This window comes from Lissotriton vulgaris, chromosome 9 (genome assembly GCF_964263255.1).
Source record: "Lissotriton vulgaris chromosome 9, aLisVul1.2, whole genome shotgun sequence".
NCBI lineage: Eukaryota > Metazoa > Chordata > Amphibia > Caudata > Salamandridae > Lissotriton > Lissotriton vulgaris.
Genome location: NC_141697.1, coordinates 186,067,773 through 186,086,079, shown reverse-complemented (window position 1 = coordinate 186,086,079; position 18,307 = coordinate 186,067,773). Strand labels below are relative to the sequence as shown.

Genomic DNA, 18,307 nt, shown 5'->3' with positions numbered 1-18,307 from the left:
AAAAAAGGACAAACTCCCGATGCTCTATGCAGAGATTACCCCTATCTTGGAAATTGTGGGGGACCTTGATAGTGTGGCAAGTAAAATAGACATAAGGAGCAAATTGTCTGATGCCCACAATGACCTTATAAAAATTGCGGCACCCCACTTCACATGCAAAGTCCGGAAGACAAGAGTTAGGTGCCATGGCAGAACTCAATGGTACAATGCGGCCTGTAGACGGGCCAAAACAGAACTCCTCGGAGTAATAAAGGAGGGCAAAGGAGGGGAACGCCTTAAGCAATGCAGGCATGCCTACAAGAAACTTCTAGCCCAGGCTAAAATAGAATGGGAGGAAAGCCAGTGGGAAGAACTCACCAAGGCCCTAGCAGTGCAAGACCAACGCCTGTTTTGGAGAATGGTGAACGGGGGATCAGGGGCCTTACATTCGGCCGTGGAGCCTAATATAGCTCCTGGAGTGTGGCAGGCCCACTTCCAGTCCCTATATAGCGCTGAGCCCGGAGAACTCCCTGTGGCGAATGAACCAGAGAGGCAGGACTCTCAGGCGGACCAAATAACACTGAGGGAGGTCACTGCTGCCATTTCAGGCCTGGCTTCAGGGAAGGCCCCTGGGCTGGACGGGCTACCGGGAGACCTGTACAAGCAGGAGCCCACCGTCTGGGCGCCCTACCTCGCTGCTCTCTTTAATGGCATTCTCGGAGGGATGGAAATCCCTAGTACTTGGCTGGGGGCTGAGGTGGTCCCGATTTATAAAAAGGGATCCCCCCCTCCTCCCAGCCAACTACAGACCAATTAGCCTGATCGACGTAGCGCAGAAGTTGTTCGGCAGGGTCCTCCTGAACAGGCTTCAGGAATGGATTGAGGAGGCAGGTGCCCTCAGTCCATACCAGGCAGGCTTTAGGAAAGGGGTATCGACTGTGGACCAGGTCTTTAGGTTGGACCTGGTTTACTGGAAGACAGTGAGGTTCGAGGGTGGCAGTTTGTACACGATTTTCGTGGACCTACGAGCCGCCTTCGACCTCGTGCCCAGGGGAAAACTCTGGGTCATTTTGGCAGGGATGGGCGTACCACCAGACATCTTATTGACCTTACAGAGGCTGCATCACAACAATTATGCCAGGGTAAGGTGTGGGAGGTCGGGGGAGTTGACTGAGAGATTCCCCGTGGGCAGGGGGGTAAGACAGGGTTGTGTGCTGGCGCCGACCCTGTTCTGCCTCTTTGTCAACGGGGTAATCGCCCATCTGAACGCCACTGACTATACAGATGCCCCCAAACTAAATGGCAACAGTGTGCCCGCAATAATGTTTGCGGACGACACGCTGTTGGTATCCAAAACTCCCATGGGCATCCAAAGGATACTTGATGCCTTTGTGGACTTCTGTCAGGACAGAGGACTGGAAATCAATGCCATGAAAACCAAATACATGGTATTGAATCCAAGCCCTAAACAGGCGCCCGAATCCACTGCTGGGAGCAGTACGGCTGGAAAGAGTAGCCACGTTTGAATATCTCGGCGTGACACTCAACGAAAATATGACCTGGGGGACCCACCAAACCAGAGCCAACCTTAAATTAGTACAAATTACCGGGGGTATCTCCCGGATGATGACCGGCTCAACCTATCGCCCATTGGGGGCCCTAATTCAGATATACAAGGCACAAGCCAGAGGGGCAATTTTGTACGGGGCTGAATTGTGGGGCCATACTCCATGTCGGAATCTGTCAGCCACGGAAAACAGATTCGTAAGGCAAATTACCGCACTTCCTCCCAGCACCCCACTTCTCCCTTTGAGGCTTGATCTAGGGCTACGGCCTCTCACCGACGAGATAAGTCTAAGACCCATAGCCTTCTGGCGCAGGCTTTGGAGCAGTGACGATCTCGCCGACTATAGGGCGGAACTGGTCGAAATATTAAAACACCCCAAGGCGCTCAGTATCCCCTGGGTCCAAAATATCCAGTCAGTCTGCACAGATCTGGGGCTCCCCGAATTGTGGACTAAACCAGCAGATACAGCACCCAGAATCTCTAAGAGATTTCTGGCGAATCTGTATCATGAACACAAAAGGGAAAGGGCACTAGCTACACAGACAGAGGGGTCCCTGTCCTCTAAATTCCTGCAAAACAAGGACCTTTACGCATTTGAAAAGGCTTTTGATCCCATATATCCCGTTCTCACTAGAAAATTATTTCTGCAGTGGAGATACGGTACACTGCCTTTGCGCTCCTTTTCTAGTACCTGGTCGCAAGTCCCTTCCACCAAGTACTGCCCCCTTTGCGTCGACAAAGAGGAAAATGACTTGCATGTGATTTTTGTCTGCCCAGCATATATGGCAGCCAGAAAGTACTGGCTGCTCCCATTGATCAAGAACTTGGGTGGCAGGGAATATATGCCTATGTATAGGATTCTAAAATGTGATGTTTCCGGCCCAATTGTCTTTGCGCTTGCCAAATTTTTTACAAATGTGTGGTATATACGTAATCGTCTTTTAAAAAATGCGGGGTAGATTGTTGAATTGCTTTATTTTTAACATTGTTAATAATGTCTAATGTGGATCTTAAATCATGCACCGATGTTTTATCAAATCTGACACAATTATGTGATTTTTAAATTATGTGTATCTTTTATGACCAAATGGTCGAAATAAAGATTGGAAATGAAATGAAAATGAAGCATTACAAACAGCCCTTCTATAACAGTTTAAACAACTGAACGACATAATTGAACTAGGTCTTCAAATCTGATGTTTTGCAGAGAATAACTGAAAATGAGGGTGCAAGTAAAGCAATAGGAAAAGCAAATTGAATTTAAAGAATTCCAAGAAAATACTAGTCTGAAAAGCATAAATTCAGTAGTTGTCTTTTCCTTTCTACACCCCATCCCATCTCCCCAGCCCCGGCCATCGCCTGGGAAGGCCTTCCATTGGTGGATTGTGGGGGTCCCAAACATCCACCCATGGCTTTTGGTGCATTCACAGTTTTACTAACAATAGTAAAACTGGGAATGTGTCAAAATGCTACGTCTTCTCAGGGGCGGCGTAATGAGGAGAAAAATATTTAATCCTCCCTTGTTATTCCTCTTTCTACATGTGCTGCATTCTGAAGCACACATAGAATAAGCAAAAAGCCTCACAGAATTGTTTTTGTACAGGAAGGTTTCCCTTCCTGCACAAAAACAATCCTGACTGCAACACAGCCACATTTGCCCCACGGTGCAAGGATGCCTGCATTGGCGCTTAGCAGCCACTAGTGCATTGTGCAGAGGGAGAGTAGGATTGCGTCATATCTTAGTAGACATGACACCTTCCTGCCCTCTACTTTTGATGCAGCACAGCAAGTTGTCTTGCTGCATTGCACTGTGTCAAATCTTAGTAACTCTGCCCCTGAGCTCACACCTCGCCTCACACTGTCCATACCTCTCCGTGCCTAACCACTTCTCTCCAAGCTTGCTCAGGAACATGGACTTACCTGCCCTGTATTCCTCCCTGCCTGTGCATGCCCCAATGTGCACCACTACCTGCCATTCACTCTCCCTGCCCCTCCTTCTCCCAGCCTGTAGCTCTCTTGTTGTACCACTACATCAGTGTCATTTTCTATGCACCATCAGAGCCGGCTTTATGGCAGGGCGACTGGTGCGGGCACTGACCTGGAGGGGGCGGGAGCGCTGTGTTTAGCAATAACTTATTAATACAAAGCACCTGCTGCAGAATTCCTTGTGCATTCAGCTTTCAGGCAGCAATAACAATTTCAAGATAACTCTTGTGGTTAATGTTCCTGCTAGAGAGAGCGGTTTGTCTAGTGGCAGTTTTTACTAGTCATAAAGTAGAGCAGAGGGTTAATATGCCTACTGCAAAGAATAGATCTGTATTTTATGTGGATAGCTGAGTGGATTAGTCAGCCTTTACCAGTGCTTTAAAACAAATGAAATGTATGTGAAAGAGGCTTTGGAGAGCTGAGGGGCACTTTTTCAGGGGGGTAGTGAGGGAATATGAGGAGGTCATGGCAGGGGGGGTGCCAAAAAAATATTGTGGCACCAGACGCCACCAGTGTTAAAGCCAGCCCTGTGCACCTTTCTCAGCCTTGGTCTCACTGTCCATCCATCTACCACGCCTGCTCCTTTACCAGCCCACTCCCCTTGGTCCACCGCTCAATCCTGCCTACTCCTCTTCTCACCACTACTTGCTCACACCTCTCATGTCTGCATTCAAACCAAACCTCTCCCATCCCGTACGTGTCCCAGCTGCAACCCTCCCTGTACTCGGACCTGACGTTTCTTGCAGACGGTATATTCTCAATGTCACTCTTCCACGCCCACATCGTTCTCAGGCGCACTTCTACCTCTCCATACCTCTCCCTGCGTCTACCTCTCTCTCCCCTTCCTCTCCCTGTCCTCATCACTCCCAGCCCATTCCACTCTTGCTTGCACCTCTCCACCCGTACATCTTGTATACCGCTTCTGTCTCTCCCCAAAGCTTTCCCTTACAATATCTGTACACATAGGTTAGGCCTCAGCAGAGATAAGTCTACAGTCCTAACTCACATAACAGAAAATGCTGCCAGGCCCATTGGCTTTGGCAATGCAAGTTCCTTCTGGGCCTGACCACGTTCGTGCGAACGAGTTACACCTATTTTCACTTTCAGTACAGAGCTGGTCACCCCTGCCAGGTTCGAGTTGGTTGTGACTGGCACGTTAGAGTTGCTTCTCATCGCCAGGTTCGATTTGGTTCCAATTGCCAACCTATGCTTGGTTCTTTCTCTTTGCCAGGTTAGAACACGGGGCCGGTAGGTTCTCCCTACCAATACCAGCTACCTACAGAACGTTTTAATTTCTCCCCCCCCCCCAGCCGGGAAGGGCGCAGACGCAGCCGACCTTGGCCGTGACTCCGCCGAGCGCGCCGAACGGCGCCATCTCTCCTGAGAGGAAAGTGAGTTAAGAAACCAGAACTGCGCCAGGGATAGACGAGCGGTGTCAGGTCACCGAGGAACAAACGTCCTCTCCCGAGTAATCAGGCTTAATGACTGCCGGTGCCCGGCCGCGCGCGAGAGCCCAACTTTAATTATTGAATTAAAAGGCGTCTCCGGGCTTCGAGTAAGCCGGTGACCCGGGCAGCTAGTCAGGCCACGGCATTATTCGAAGCTTTCCAATGAATATGTGATTTCCAGGTATGCATTCCAAATGTGAGAGCTGTTTAGCGAGGCAAGTATGGTGTGGTGTAGTGTTCCCATTGCTTGCGCTGAGCGAGGCACCTTTAAAGCTCGTTGCATCACTTTCTGCTCTTTAACTCGATTCCACCTTCTGTTTTTAGGTCTTGGACAAAGAGCACATTGTTGTCGCCGAGACAGACCGCCGTGCGAGGCCCGGGCCCCTGAGGAGGCCACATTCAATGGGAAGCGCCCTTTCAAAGCACCCTTAAAGGTCACTGAGTCTAAAGAGAGCTCCAGCAAAAAAATAAAAAAAAAATCATCATTCAGCCCTCTCCCGTTTATCCATGGAGAAATACGAGAAAATCAGCAAGATCGGCGAAGGCTCCTACGGCGTGGTCTTCAAGTGCCGGAATAAGGACACCGGCCAGATAGTGGCCATCAAGAAATTCTTGGAATCGGAGGATGATCCGGTGATTAAGAAGATTGCTCTTCGGGAGATTCGGATGCTTAAGGTAAGAGCCCTTCTCTTAGTCGCCGCATAATTAATGCCTGCGCGCGCTGATCCGCGGTCATTACATTTATCCACTGCTCTTCCCCCGTGCGTGCTCGAGGGGCGTTCAGAGGGCGGGCCCGCAGCCTGCTCGAGGCCGCGTTCCCAGCACCGGGATGGCGCGCGAGCCCAAATCTGACTCATGGACCGCGTGCCCAGGGGTTACCAGCTACTTTACTTATGAAAACGTTTCAGATTTTAGCAACAACTGTGTGATGCACGAAGAAAAGCGGGAAAGTACCGGCAGAGTTCTACGACTCCTTATGACTTCTACACTTTTTTCACAATTCACAAAACAGGTGAACTAATATTCATGGAAAGGCTGGCCATCTGCAGGTTTCCAGTCCGAACACGGAGTGACGAAGGCAACCAGCTTCTACCCTGAGTCATTTGTGATTTTCAAGCAAGGAAAGACATTGGTCGGCAGGCTTTTCGAAAGAGTAAAGGACCCTTCTCAAAGGCCATTGTGCTGTGCTTATTTTACATAGAAAGTAACATTCCTGTAACCATGGCCCTGGACACTTACCGCAGGTGCCACTCCCACTTAAAGTGGTTGGTCGGTCGTGTGAGCCGCTCCTTTAGTGCCTGCACTTTGTAAAGGGACATGAACGAAGTGCTTGCTCCTAACACATTTATACTTCTATACTACTATTATAAAGAGAGAACACAAACCTTTGAGCCAGGTAAACTACAAAAGTAATGCACCAATCACTACACCCAATACACCATTTGAAAGGAGAGATGTGGCAGAAGGACATAGGCTATAGATATGTACACCATATACATTAAAAAAGCAAAAACGCCAAAAGTGGTAAAGTAGTCCGTTGGGGGCGTGCTCGTGGGCGTCTCAAACAACAAATGTGGGCGTTTACAGGGCCGTGCCAAGTGCAAATAACAAACATAGGCCAAGCGACTTCACAACACACTTACATATGCACACAGAGCGGAAATGCGCTTTCACTGAATTTAGAACGCACAATATGCAGACATAGAGCGGAAATGCGCTTTCAATTAATTTCTAACAAACATTTGCAAATCCCAACACATACAGCGGAAATACTCTTTCAATGAATTTAAATTCACACATACAGCGCGGTAACACCAATATACAAAAACAGCAGAGGTGCGCGCTATAAGAAATATACACACATTCGTTGCAGTTACCCAGACAACATTGACGCCTTCGCATTAAAAACCGGACAGTCCTTCCATCGACGAGGAGTGTCAAATGACGCTACACAGGGGGCAGGATTAATCGCATACTACACCAATCACAACGCACTAAAGAAAACACACACACGACTTAGGCTTAACAAAAAAAGTCTATAACCATTGGCCATTGACCAACGACGTCACAGGGGGGTAAACACGAACAAAAAAAGCCGACATTTCGTAACGGAGAAACGCAATCGACTGCGCTCAGTAAGACATACGAATAACGAAAATAACACAACTGCCCATAATCACTCGAGCACTGCCAGGACTTCACCACACAATTGACAAAACAAAAGGGAAACTTCTTTGAAGGGATACAAAAACGAACACGCGGAAAGAGCCTTTGAAAGAAAAAAAAACATTAAACAGGTGACACAACACTTTCCTCACATCTTGCGGACAACATAAAATGCGGAAAACAATACATACAAATTAAAAAAATAACACAAGTGGGTCAAATCAGTTGAACAGGGCCAGGACTTGCACAGACAACTCTTCTGCGGGGCGGGCGGGGGCCCTGAAGCAGCCTTTTGCTCCCGGACAACGTCGGGACGGGCTGCTAGTTTACTATACAATCATTGGTGCACACAATGAGCTCTTCAAGGGCCTCACCACTGGTGTAACAATACTTGAGAGGACTACCCTGCAAGTTACACGGAAGGTCCCTCCTCTGGGCTTAATCAGGAGCTTTCAGGTCAGGGTACTGTTCTGAGGGGGGCCCCAAGCTCCACGGGGCCTATGTTCTGCCACTGGGCCTCACTAGAACCCTGCTCTGCCGGTGGTCTAGGACTACTTGACTTTGTGTGCCTTGGACACATACAAAAGTGATTTGAAAAGTCAAAAGTGCTATCAATCAATCAATCAAAGACATTTATAGAGCGCACTACTTACCCGTAGGGTCTCAAGGCGCTTAGGGGGGGGGGGGGTGCCGTCACTGCTCGAACTTACTTACCCGTAGGGTCTTAAGGCGCTTAGGGGGGGGGGGTGCCGTCACTGCTCGAACAGCCAGGTCTTGAGCTTCTTCCTGAAGGAGAGGTGGTCTTGGGTCAGGCGCAGGTCGGTCGGGAGTTCCAGGTCTTGGTGGCCAGGTAGGAGAAGGACCTTCCTCCTGTTGTCGCTCTACGAATGCGTGGGACGGCGGCGAGGGCGTGGCTGGCTGATCGGAGGTGGCGTTTGGGAGCGTAGAAGTTGATTCGGTTGTTGAGGTAGCTCGTTCTTGATCGTGAAGGGCTTTGTGTGCGTGGGTGAGGAGACGGAAGGTGATTCTTTTGTTGACGGGGAGCCAATGCAGGTCTCTCAGGTGTCCGGCGATGTGGCTGTTGCGTGGGATGTCGAGGATGAGTCTGGCTGAGGCGTTCTGGATCCGCTGAAGTCTCTTCTGGAGTTTGGCGGTGGTTCCGGCGTAGAGGGCGTTGCCGTAGTCCAGTCGGCTGGTGACGAGGGCCTGGGTGACTGTCTTCCTGGTCTCCGTGGGGATCCACCAGAAGATCTTCCGTAGCATGCGCAGGATGTTGAAGCATGCCGAGGAGACGGCGTTGACTTGCCTGGTCATGGAGAGGGAGGAGTCCAGGATGAAGCCCAGGTTGCGTGCGTGGTTAGTTGGTTTGGGCGCGGTGCCCAGGGCGGGGGGCCACCAGGAGTCGTCCCAGGCGGTGGGCGTGGAGCCCAGGATGAGGACCTCCGTCTTGTCTGAGTTCAGTTTCAGGCGGCTGGTCATCATCCACTCGGCTACCTCCTTCATCCCTTCGTGCAGGTTGGTTCTGGCGGCGGCGGGGTCGTTAGTCAGGGAGAGGATCAGCTGGGTGTCGTCGGCGTAGGAGATTATGTTGAGGTTGTGTTGGCGTGCGATGGCCGCAAGGGGGCTCATGTAGACGTTGAAGAGGGTAGGGCTCAGCGAGGATCCTTGAGGGACGCCGCAGATGACTTCGGTGGCTTCTGACTTGTACGGTGGTAGGCGGACTCTCTGTGTTCTTCCGTCGAGGAAGGAGACGATCCATTCCAGTGCCTTCTCCTGGATTCCGACGTTGCGGAGGCGTTGCACTAGGGTGCGGTGGCAGACAGTGTCGAAGGCCGGGGAGAGGTCTAGGAAGATGAGGGCCGCTGTTTCTCCGTTGTCCATCAGGGCTCGGATGTCGTCGGTGGCGACGATGAGGGCGGTCTCGGTGCTGTGGTTGGCTCGGAAGCCGGACTGCGAGGGGTCGAGGGATCCGTTCGTCTCGAGGAAGGCGGCCAGCTGTTTGTTGACGGTCTTCTCGTTGACTTTGGCTGGAAACGGGAGTAGCGAGATTGGGCGGTAATTCTTGAGTTCGGTGGGGTCTGCTGTAGGTTTCTTGAGAAGAGCGCTGAGTTCGGCGTGCTTCCAGCTCTCGGGGAAGGTGGCGGTGTCGAAGGAGGTGTTGATAATGTCCCGCAGGTGGGGTGCGATGACAGCGTCGGCCTTGTTGAAGACGTGGTGAGGGCAGGGGTCGGTCGGAGATCCGGAGTGGACGGAGTTCATCATGCGGATGGTGTCTTCGGTGCTGATCGGAGTCCAGGCTCGGAGGGCGGTGGTGGGCGGCGTTGCTGTGGTCGTGGCGTGCGTTGGTTGGGTGCTGAAGCTGTTGTGTATGTTCGCGATCTTGTTGTGGATGTCCGCGATCTTGTTGTGGAAGTAGGAGGCGAGGGAGTTGCAGAGGTCTTGCGAAGGGGTGATGTCGTTGTTTCCGGCGTTGGGGTTGGAGAGCTCTTTCACGATGTTGAAGAGTTCCTTGCAGTTGTGTGCGTTGTTGTCCAGCCGGTCCTTGAATGCAGTTTTCTTGGCGGCGCGGATCAGTTGGTGGTGCTTCCGGGTGGCGAGTTTGAGGGTGGTCTTGTTGTCTGGTGTAGGTTCCTTTCTCCAGACTTTCTCGAGGGCTCGGCAGCTCTTCTTGGAGCTCTTGAGTTCGTCGGTGAACCATGGGGCTTTCTTGCTGCCGGGTCTGCTGGGCGGGGTCCTCAGAGGGGCGAGTTCATCCTCGCAGTTGCTGATCCACTTCGTGAGGTTGTCGGCGGCCTGGCTGGGGTTCGCTGAGCTGGCAGGAGGGTGCTGGTTTAGGGAAACGGCGAGCTGGTCGGCTGTGATCTTGTTCCAGCTTCTCCGGGCAACCTGTTGCTGGTGGTGGTGGATCGTCGTTCTTTTGAAGGTGAAGTGTACGCAGCTGTGGTCCGTCCAGTGGAGTTCTGTGGCGTGGCTGAAGGCGATGTCTTTGCTGGATGAGAAGACGGCGTCGAGTGTGTGTCCGGCGAGGTGGGTGGGGGTGCTCACCAGTTGCTTCAGTCCAAGGTTGGCGAGGTTGTCGAGCAGGGTGCTGGTATTGCGGTCGTTGTTGTTCTCCAGGTGGAAGTTGAGGTCCCCCAGGAGGATGTAGTCAGCGGAGGGGAGGGCATGCGGGCTGACGAAGTCGGCGATGTCCTCGCTGAATTGAGTGCGTGGTCCCGGGGGTCGGTAGATCAGGGTGCCTCTGAGGGTGGTCTTCGGGTCGGTGTGGATCTGGAAATGCAGGTGTTCGGCGGTGGTAAGGGTGTTGTCGGTGCTAGTCGTGATTCGGATGGTGTTCCTGTGGATGATGGCGATGCCTCCTCCCATCTGGTTGGCGGTGCGGTCCCTCCGGGTGATCTTGTAGCCCTCTGGGATGGCGATGGCGATGTCGGGCGCTGAGGAGGCGTTCATCCAGGTCTCCGTGAAGGCAACGTCAGGGGCTGTGGCGTCTAGGAGGTTCCAGAGTTCGATGGCGTGTCTGTGGACGGAGCGGGTGTTGAGCAGGATGCACATGAGGTGGTTGCTGCTGGTGTTCGGCTTTGCAGGTGCTGGTGCCGGGCAGGTCCGGATGCAGGTGAACTTGCAGGCGTGGCAGCTGAAGGGTCCGTGGGAGCGGCGTGGGGTGGCTCGGTAGCATCCTGGGATTCGGCCGGAGTTGAGAGTGATGAGGGCGGCGGCGGTGTAAGTCAGGTGGGTTGGCCGGGGTCCTCGTGGGCCAGGGGTCCAGGCACTGGGCGCGGTCCAGGCGCGGACGGGCGTAGACGGGCTTACCTTTGGCGCGCCTTCGGCGCACAGTCGGCGCGCCCGCTGCGCGTGACCGCTGCGCGTTCGCACGGTCGCCATATATGGCGAAGTGCTCGGGGGGGGCGGGGCAGCTGGGAGGCGGGAGCGGGGAGGGTACAGAAGGCAAAAGGGGCGGGGTTAGCGGCGGTGGCGGGAAGCGGGGAGGGAGAACGAAGGGGCTTTACCAAAACAAGCACAACAAAAGGCAAAATACAAAATAGAGGGAGACAGGCAACAGTAAAAACAGAACACAACAGCTGAGATGCCGGGGGCAGGTCAGGCGGTCACGGACCACACCGCGAGAAGGCAGGGGGCGTGGTCACGCGGCGGTAGCTTGGCTGGTGAGGCAGCAAGGCAGAAGGCGGGGGAGACGCACGCAGCAGCTGGTGGCCGTGCGGCGCGGGGGTGTCCTAGAACTAGGTCACACTCACCTGCGTCGCACGGTCGCCATATATGGCCAAGTGTGCGGGAGGCGGGGCAGCTGGGAGGCGGGAGCGGGGAGGGTACAGAAGGCAAAAGGGGTGGGGTTAGCGGCGGTGGCGGGAAGCGGGGAGCGGGGAGGGAGAACGAAGGGGCTTTACCAAAACAAGCACAACAAAAGGCAAAATACAAAATAGAGGGAGACAGGCTACAGTAAAAACAGAACACAACAGCTGAGATGCCGGGGGCAGGTCAGGCGGTCACGGACCACGCCGCGAGAAGGCAGGGGGCGTGGTCACGCGGCGGTAGCTTGGCCAGCGAGGCAGAAGGCGGGGGAGACGCACGCAGCAGCTGGTGGCCGTGCGGCGCAGGGGTGTCCTAGAACTAGGTCACACTCACCTGCGTCGCACGGTCGCCATATATGGCCAAGTGCACGGGGGGGCGGGGCAGCTGGGAGGCGGGAGCGGGGAGGGTACAGAAGGCAAAAGGGGCGGGGTTAGCGGCGGTGGCGGGAAGCGGGGAGCGGGGAGGGAGAACGAAGGGGCTTTACCAAAACAAGCACAACAAAAGGCAAAATACAAAATAGAGGGAGACAGGCAACAGTAAAAACAGAACACAACAGTTGAGATGCCGGGGGCAGGTCAGGCGGTCACGGACCACGCCGCGAGAAGGCAGGGGGCGTGGTCAAGCGGCGGTAGCTTGGCCAGCGAGGCAGAAGGCGGGGGAGACGCACGCAGCAGCTGGTGGCCGTGCGGCGCGGGGGTGTCCTAGAACTAGGTCACCCCCGCACTTTTGAATAATTTTTTGAAATAAAGTCTTTTCAGCTCATTAGAAAAACCTGGCAGTGATTCAACTGCAGATTTATTGCCAGCCAAAATGTTAAGGACAAACATTTGGAAATTGATTTATTAAGAGGTTCCATTGGCTGGAGGGCCGTTTAGCAAATGAAACCTTTTTAAATCCATTATCTCAAAAATGATTGTAATTTTTTTTAATTTTGCTTAAACGTTTTTTTCGAGGTATTTACCAGCAAGTGAAAACTTTATTCAGTAGTGAATAATTGACTAATACAGTGACATGGTGGAGGAGAGAAGAATTTACAGAAAATGTGAAGACCACAGATTAGTTCCATTGTAGTACACACCCACATGGTGACTGCCTGAGCGTGCCCATTGTTTATTCATCATTGCTCATTACTGAAAGATTAACAGTTGCCTCTCCTTTTCTAAAAATGTAAAAATAAGAGATGATGGACAGAATGCTGAACAAATCAAACATTCACCCCAGTCACAAATCTGGGCACACCGTTACATTTTGGAACCAGCCATATGCAAATCAGTCTAGACCCTGCCCCCCATGTGAACAGTCCAGAACAAACTGCCAGGCCAGGTCGTCCCTGAGCTGTAAACCGGCTTCCTTGGACCAGTTTCTGGTTATCACAGCTCATCAGCCAGACAAGCTTGAATCTGTTGGCGTAGCGACCATGGGACCCATGTCTAGGCATACTCTTCCCACTTAGGGCAACAAGTTTAAGATCTGTATGTTGAACATAGCTGCTTGGATGAGGAAAAATTTCCTCCAGTTAAATTCCAACAAAACGGAGATCCTCCTGTTTGGGAAGGCGGAGGAACTGTGGACAGCGGACTGGTGGCCCTCCGAACTGGGGGAGCCCCCTTCCCCCACAAAGCAGGCGAGCAACCTGGGAATTTTGCTGGAAAGTTAATTATCGCTTGAAGATCATGTGAGGGCACTCTGGAGCACCTGTTTTGGGACTCTGTGAATGCTAAGAAAGGTCTTTCCTTGGATCCCCTTGGATGCAAAAAAAGACTCTTATCCAGGTGCTTATTGTAAGCAGGCTGGATTATGGCAATGCACTAATGGTAGGAGCCAGGGAAGAACTTTCCTCCAGGCTCCAGGTACTGCAAAACACTGCAGTAAGGATGGCTTTGAACAAGCCTAGATGTTCCCCATCTCAACCCTTACTGCAAGCCTTACATTGGCTACCTATCAGAAAGAGAGCAGTGTTTAAACTCTTGACACTTGCGTTCAAGGCAAGGTCTGGGGCCAGTATACCTAAGGAAGAAGGTAATTCCTTATGTCCCGGGCCGCCAGCTTATATCAAGTAATCAGAATTTATTATGTCCGTGCAAGATTAATAAATCAAGAATGGGAGGGCGTGCATTCTCCCATCTTGCTCCCTTTCATTGGAACAGGCTACCTGAAGAGATCCGATGCTGTAAATCCTTGGGGCACTTTACGAAATGTCTAAAAACCTGGATGTTTTACAAGGGTATGAGTGGGTGAGGGTCCAGAGAGATCTCCCTAGGGATGATTCATTGTGCCATATAAGTGTTAAAATAAAATAAAAAAATAAAAAATGCAAAAAGGACAAGTGATGGACAGAATGCTGAACAAATCAAATATTCAACCCCAGTTATAGATCTGGGTTAAATCCATAGATTTAAAAAAATGTTTCTATTTTTTTTGTAAAAACTTTTTTTTTTGCATGCCACATCCTTCCAGTTTAGAACCAGCCATATGCAAATCAGTACTGGCCCTGCTCCCAATTGGAACAGTCCAGCCTGAACTTTAAGGTCAGGTCCTTCCTGGACCAGAAACAAGAATCCTGGGTTCATGACCAAGTCTAAACTGGAAGGGCGTCGCTTGTAAAAAAACCAATAGATTTAACTGAGATCTGTGAATACGGGTGAATGTTTGATTTGTTGAGTATTGTGTCCATCATCTGTTCTTTTTGCATTTGTCACCTTAAGTAGGAAATGTATGTCCAAATGTGGGTCCCGTGCTCGCTATGCCACCAAATTCAAGCTAGCCTGGCCAATAAGGGGTGATATCCCGAAACTGGTCCTAGGATGCTTGTTTCTGGTCCAGTGAGTACCTGGCCTGGCAGTTTGGGCTAAACTGTTCTCATGGGGAGCAGGGTCAACACCGATTTGCATATGATTGAGTCTAAATTGGAATGGCGTGGCGTTAAAAAAAGATAGCATTAACCCAGATCTGTGACTGGCGGTGAATGTTTGATTTGTTCCGCATTCCGTTCATCATCTGTTCTTTTTGCTATATTTAAGTAACTTACAGGATATAACACATCTCTTGCTCTGTGTGTAGGGGTCACTATCTGTTAGACGTCTATAAGCACAGCCATGTGTAGGTCTGTGTCCATGGGTGCCTGATTACCTGCTGGTTTGTGTGCATAGCAGGTGGCTTGGGGCGTTTTGGTCTGTGTTTTTGTGGGTGCTGCAGGTGTGTTGCTGTCTTTGTATGTGAATGTATGCCTGTACGAAAGTAAAACCTATACTCCTTGTCAATGCTTGTTTTGTATAGTGCTTTATTGCACACTGCCACTAGCTTTTAACACCATGAGCCGTCTTGCTGGCCACTGCAATTGATGTGTTTTTTGCATTCATTTTCCTTTGGACCTTTACACTAGAGCACCAGTGTGTGGTAGACAGATGGCGAATACATTCTAAAGTCCCTGTGACTCGAGAAATAGAACGTGTCCCTGTTTGTTTACAGCTTCTGTAAAGCGCTGTATGCTGTTTTTAGGTGATGTCTGATTGCTTAGTGAAGCCTGAGGAGACCAAGAGCTTATGCCCTGATGTGACTGTCCCCACTGTACACTTCATGTCTGCTCCTGCAGCGTCTGCAGTTTCTCAAACTCAGGGCTCTAGCTTTCAGTCTTTCTGTGACACCTAGAGTAGACCGAAACATGTTGTGACAAATAGCCCAACAGTGACATTGGTTGCATTACACACTTTTTTTTTCCAAGATGCAAAAACTGCATTTACTTGTCATTTCTATTCAGTCCTGACAGTCCTAACCTACTAAGTCTTTTTCCTTCTTTCAGTATTCCCTAAAGGAAAAACATTGGCGTTTGCCACACCCTTTAACATTTGTCAATGCTTATTTTATTTGCAAAACGTTATTGTTGAGGAAGCTACTGGGCCCTCTTCAGTCTTAAACATTGGGCAAAAGCGAATATATGTTTTTGGTCTCAAAAAGCACACATTGTCATAGTATGCCTGGCACTAAAGGGGACGACTTTTTTGTCAGATGTTCTCTGCGTGAAAGGGCAGCATGACGTCACTCACAGAAACGTTAACCACTGCCTGAAGTGGGCTGCCCCTCTGCCCCATGCTGTTTACTGTAGTGGGCGGAAGAAAAATATGAATGACACAACAGTAGACGAATGGATAAAGATGACTGGCTATAAAACCCTTTAACAAAGTATACTATTCTTATCACTGTTAAAATCAAAAGGTCTTGGCTAGTGCAAGACATAAAAATGTAGAAGGCGTTGGCTACTCCGGCGATACAGCAAACCTCAAAATTGCCTAGAATGCAGCATGTAGTTTTGCTTCAATGTGGCGGAGAGGCAGTGAGTAAACCTGGGGCCGTATTACGCATTTTCATTGTTTGCGCCGGGTGCATCATTTAAAAGGTGCACCAGGCACACCATTTAAAAGGTGCGCCAGGTGCAAACAATGACAATGCGCCCTATTACGATATATGCGCTGCACCCAGGGCAGGCGGGAACTTGTGCTGCACCCAGGTCAGCTCATTCATGTGAAAACCCGGAGCTGCTACTGGCAGCCGCACCGTGTTTTCACAGTGCTGGCGGCAACCCGCCTGCAATTTTAAAGGGGATTAGAGATCCCCTTGCAGGCGGGTGCAGTCAGTGAATGCACCCGCCTGCATGGGGATGTCTGGGGGGTCCTGGACCCCCTTACTCCCCTCCAGAGGGCTGCTCTCAACAGTGCACCACCTTTAGGGTGGCGTACAGTGAGTGTGCCCCCTGATAGCTTCTGTGCATCTGCGCCCTTGTCTGTAATATGGCGTGACCGCAAAGGCAAATGAGGGAACACGCCCTGAAGGTAGCGCATGTGCTTTACGTTCGCCAGCGCTATCAGTATTACTGAAGGATATGCACCGCCCGTTGCGCCACCAGGGAACTTATTGTAATATGGCCCCTGATGTAAAAATGAATATGTCATGGTTGATGCCTTAAGGCGAATGTGAAGAGGGAAATAACAATGGGCGTCTATTGGGGGGCGCAACTGAAACCCCTATGACCCGTTGCGACCCCTGCCACCTTGCTTGCGGCCCTTGGCTTCCCTAACTGTTTGTCAGGTCACAGCAATTAAATTATGATAGGCCCTTACATAAAATAAAATAGATTCTGTGTACTTTAGCGTTTAGAACAGAAATATTTAATGCTTACGGTAATGAACCGGTTCTCGACTTCATTAATATACAAGACATCACTGGTGAAGTCCTAGCAGGATACAGCAATACTTTCACCATGCACTTAAATTCTGTGCATGTACGTGCTTCGGGGGGAGGTCCACATTGGGAGCTTCTTTAGCGATGCATTGAAGTGAGCGTGGAACTCCCCTAGGCCGGCAAAAGACACACAAAGAAGATGGCGAAGCGATAGAAGTGGCATAATTAAAACAATATATGCTCTGAATTTCCACGAAGACATTGTGGTTCTGTGGGATATTTTATTGTTATTTCCTGAAGAAGGTTTCTTGGCTTTTGACGTGGTTTCTGCCATAAACCGAAACGCGTCGATGCTCTGTTCTGGTGGAGAAGCACTAGGTTACAAGAGATAAGATACTCCTACAAAAGTGTGGAATCAATAGATCTGGAGTTACTTAATCACGTGTTATTACAATACTAGTTGCTCTCTCTGCTTTTTAATTGGAATTATTTTCCTTATACAATGTCCCACATTTTTATTATGAATTTTTTATTCAAACCATGTACTGTGTTTTTTAAATTGTCTTTCATATAAATAAAATGTATAAGGTTTTTTGTATGTCTGATTCATGTTAATCATTTATTGCCCCTTATTGTATGCATATATGTGTGTCTGATAGAAAACTGCGGTTTATTTCCATACGTACCCAAAGGGGAATATTTTTTGACAGACTTGTCTTGTGGTACCCTACTCCTTTGGGTTTTTGGGTCCCTCTCTGTTTTTACAGACATTGAGTCCCCCCAGAGGCAATGTTAATTCACTATTGATCCTTTCAAAAGGCAGCCTTGGAAGGGCGGTATTTCACCAGCTGGTGCTATTGTTTTTATGGGCACTACAGTGAGTGTTAGGGCCAAAAGCAGTAATAGAGTAAGCCTTTTACTGGCTGATTTGTACAAAGTGAAAGCGAAACCAGAAAACCTGGGTACATCGCAGCTTCTCTACGTAAATTGTGTAATCCTCAGCAATAGGCACATTTATTTTTCACCAAAACCTGTTTTTCTACATTATCCCATATAAAAGCATTTTCAAATATGAGTTCAGAATATCAATTGTACAAAAGCCCATTGTGTTTGATTTATTAGACTATAATGTTCCTCTATAATCTGGCCAATGTACAGGGTTTACATGACAGCTGTCTTGCCTCTTAGTTCACCGATGGCTCATGTTTAAAAACTATAACTTAATAAGCACTTATGAGTGCGGGGCTATTCTGTGATGTACTACTCTTTCTGAATTTTGAAGAGGCTTTATCATAATTTACATGAGGTTTTTGTATGATTCTCAAAACAAACAATTTCAAGGATTGGCTTGTGCATGGGCTCTAAGAGCCAAGCCAGACCCTTCGCTCGCCTCTGGCTCAGATCGCCTTGTACATTTGTTGACTCGCTCTCCTCTAGGAGCAGCTCTGCTTCGAACATGTGTTGGTGGAATGAACCTGTGATGTGCATGTTTTCTGTAGAAGGAATTAATGATAGTAAATCTTGAAAAGTTCAATGACTCCACAGGTTTAGAATTATGTATACCATGTCATGGAAAGGAAGGTTGCTGGGAGAACTTGACCTGAATAAATTAGCAATGTTACCTACTGAGATTTAATTGCATGACATTCTTAGTTTCTAAAACAAATGATAACATGAA

General features: G+C 49.9%; 1 protein-coding gene across 1 annotated transcript in view; it reads left to right on the top strand.

Moving 5' to 3' along the window:
• The window catches only part of CDKL1 (cyclin dependent kinase like 1), a 362,886-nt gene that overhangs the window by 15,970 nt on the left and 328,609 nt on the right, over positions 1–18,307 (top strand). The window contains exon 2 of the mRNA XM_086937298.1: positions 5,305–5,655. Coding sequence (XP_086793424.1) covers positions 5,488–5,655 — 168 coding nt within the window. The 5' untranslated portion in view covers positions 5,305–5,487. The remainder of the gene's footprint in view (positions 1–5,304; positions 5,656–18,307) is intronic.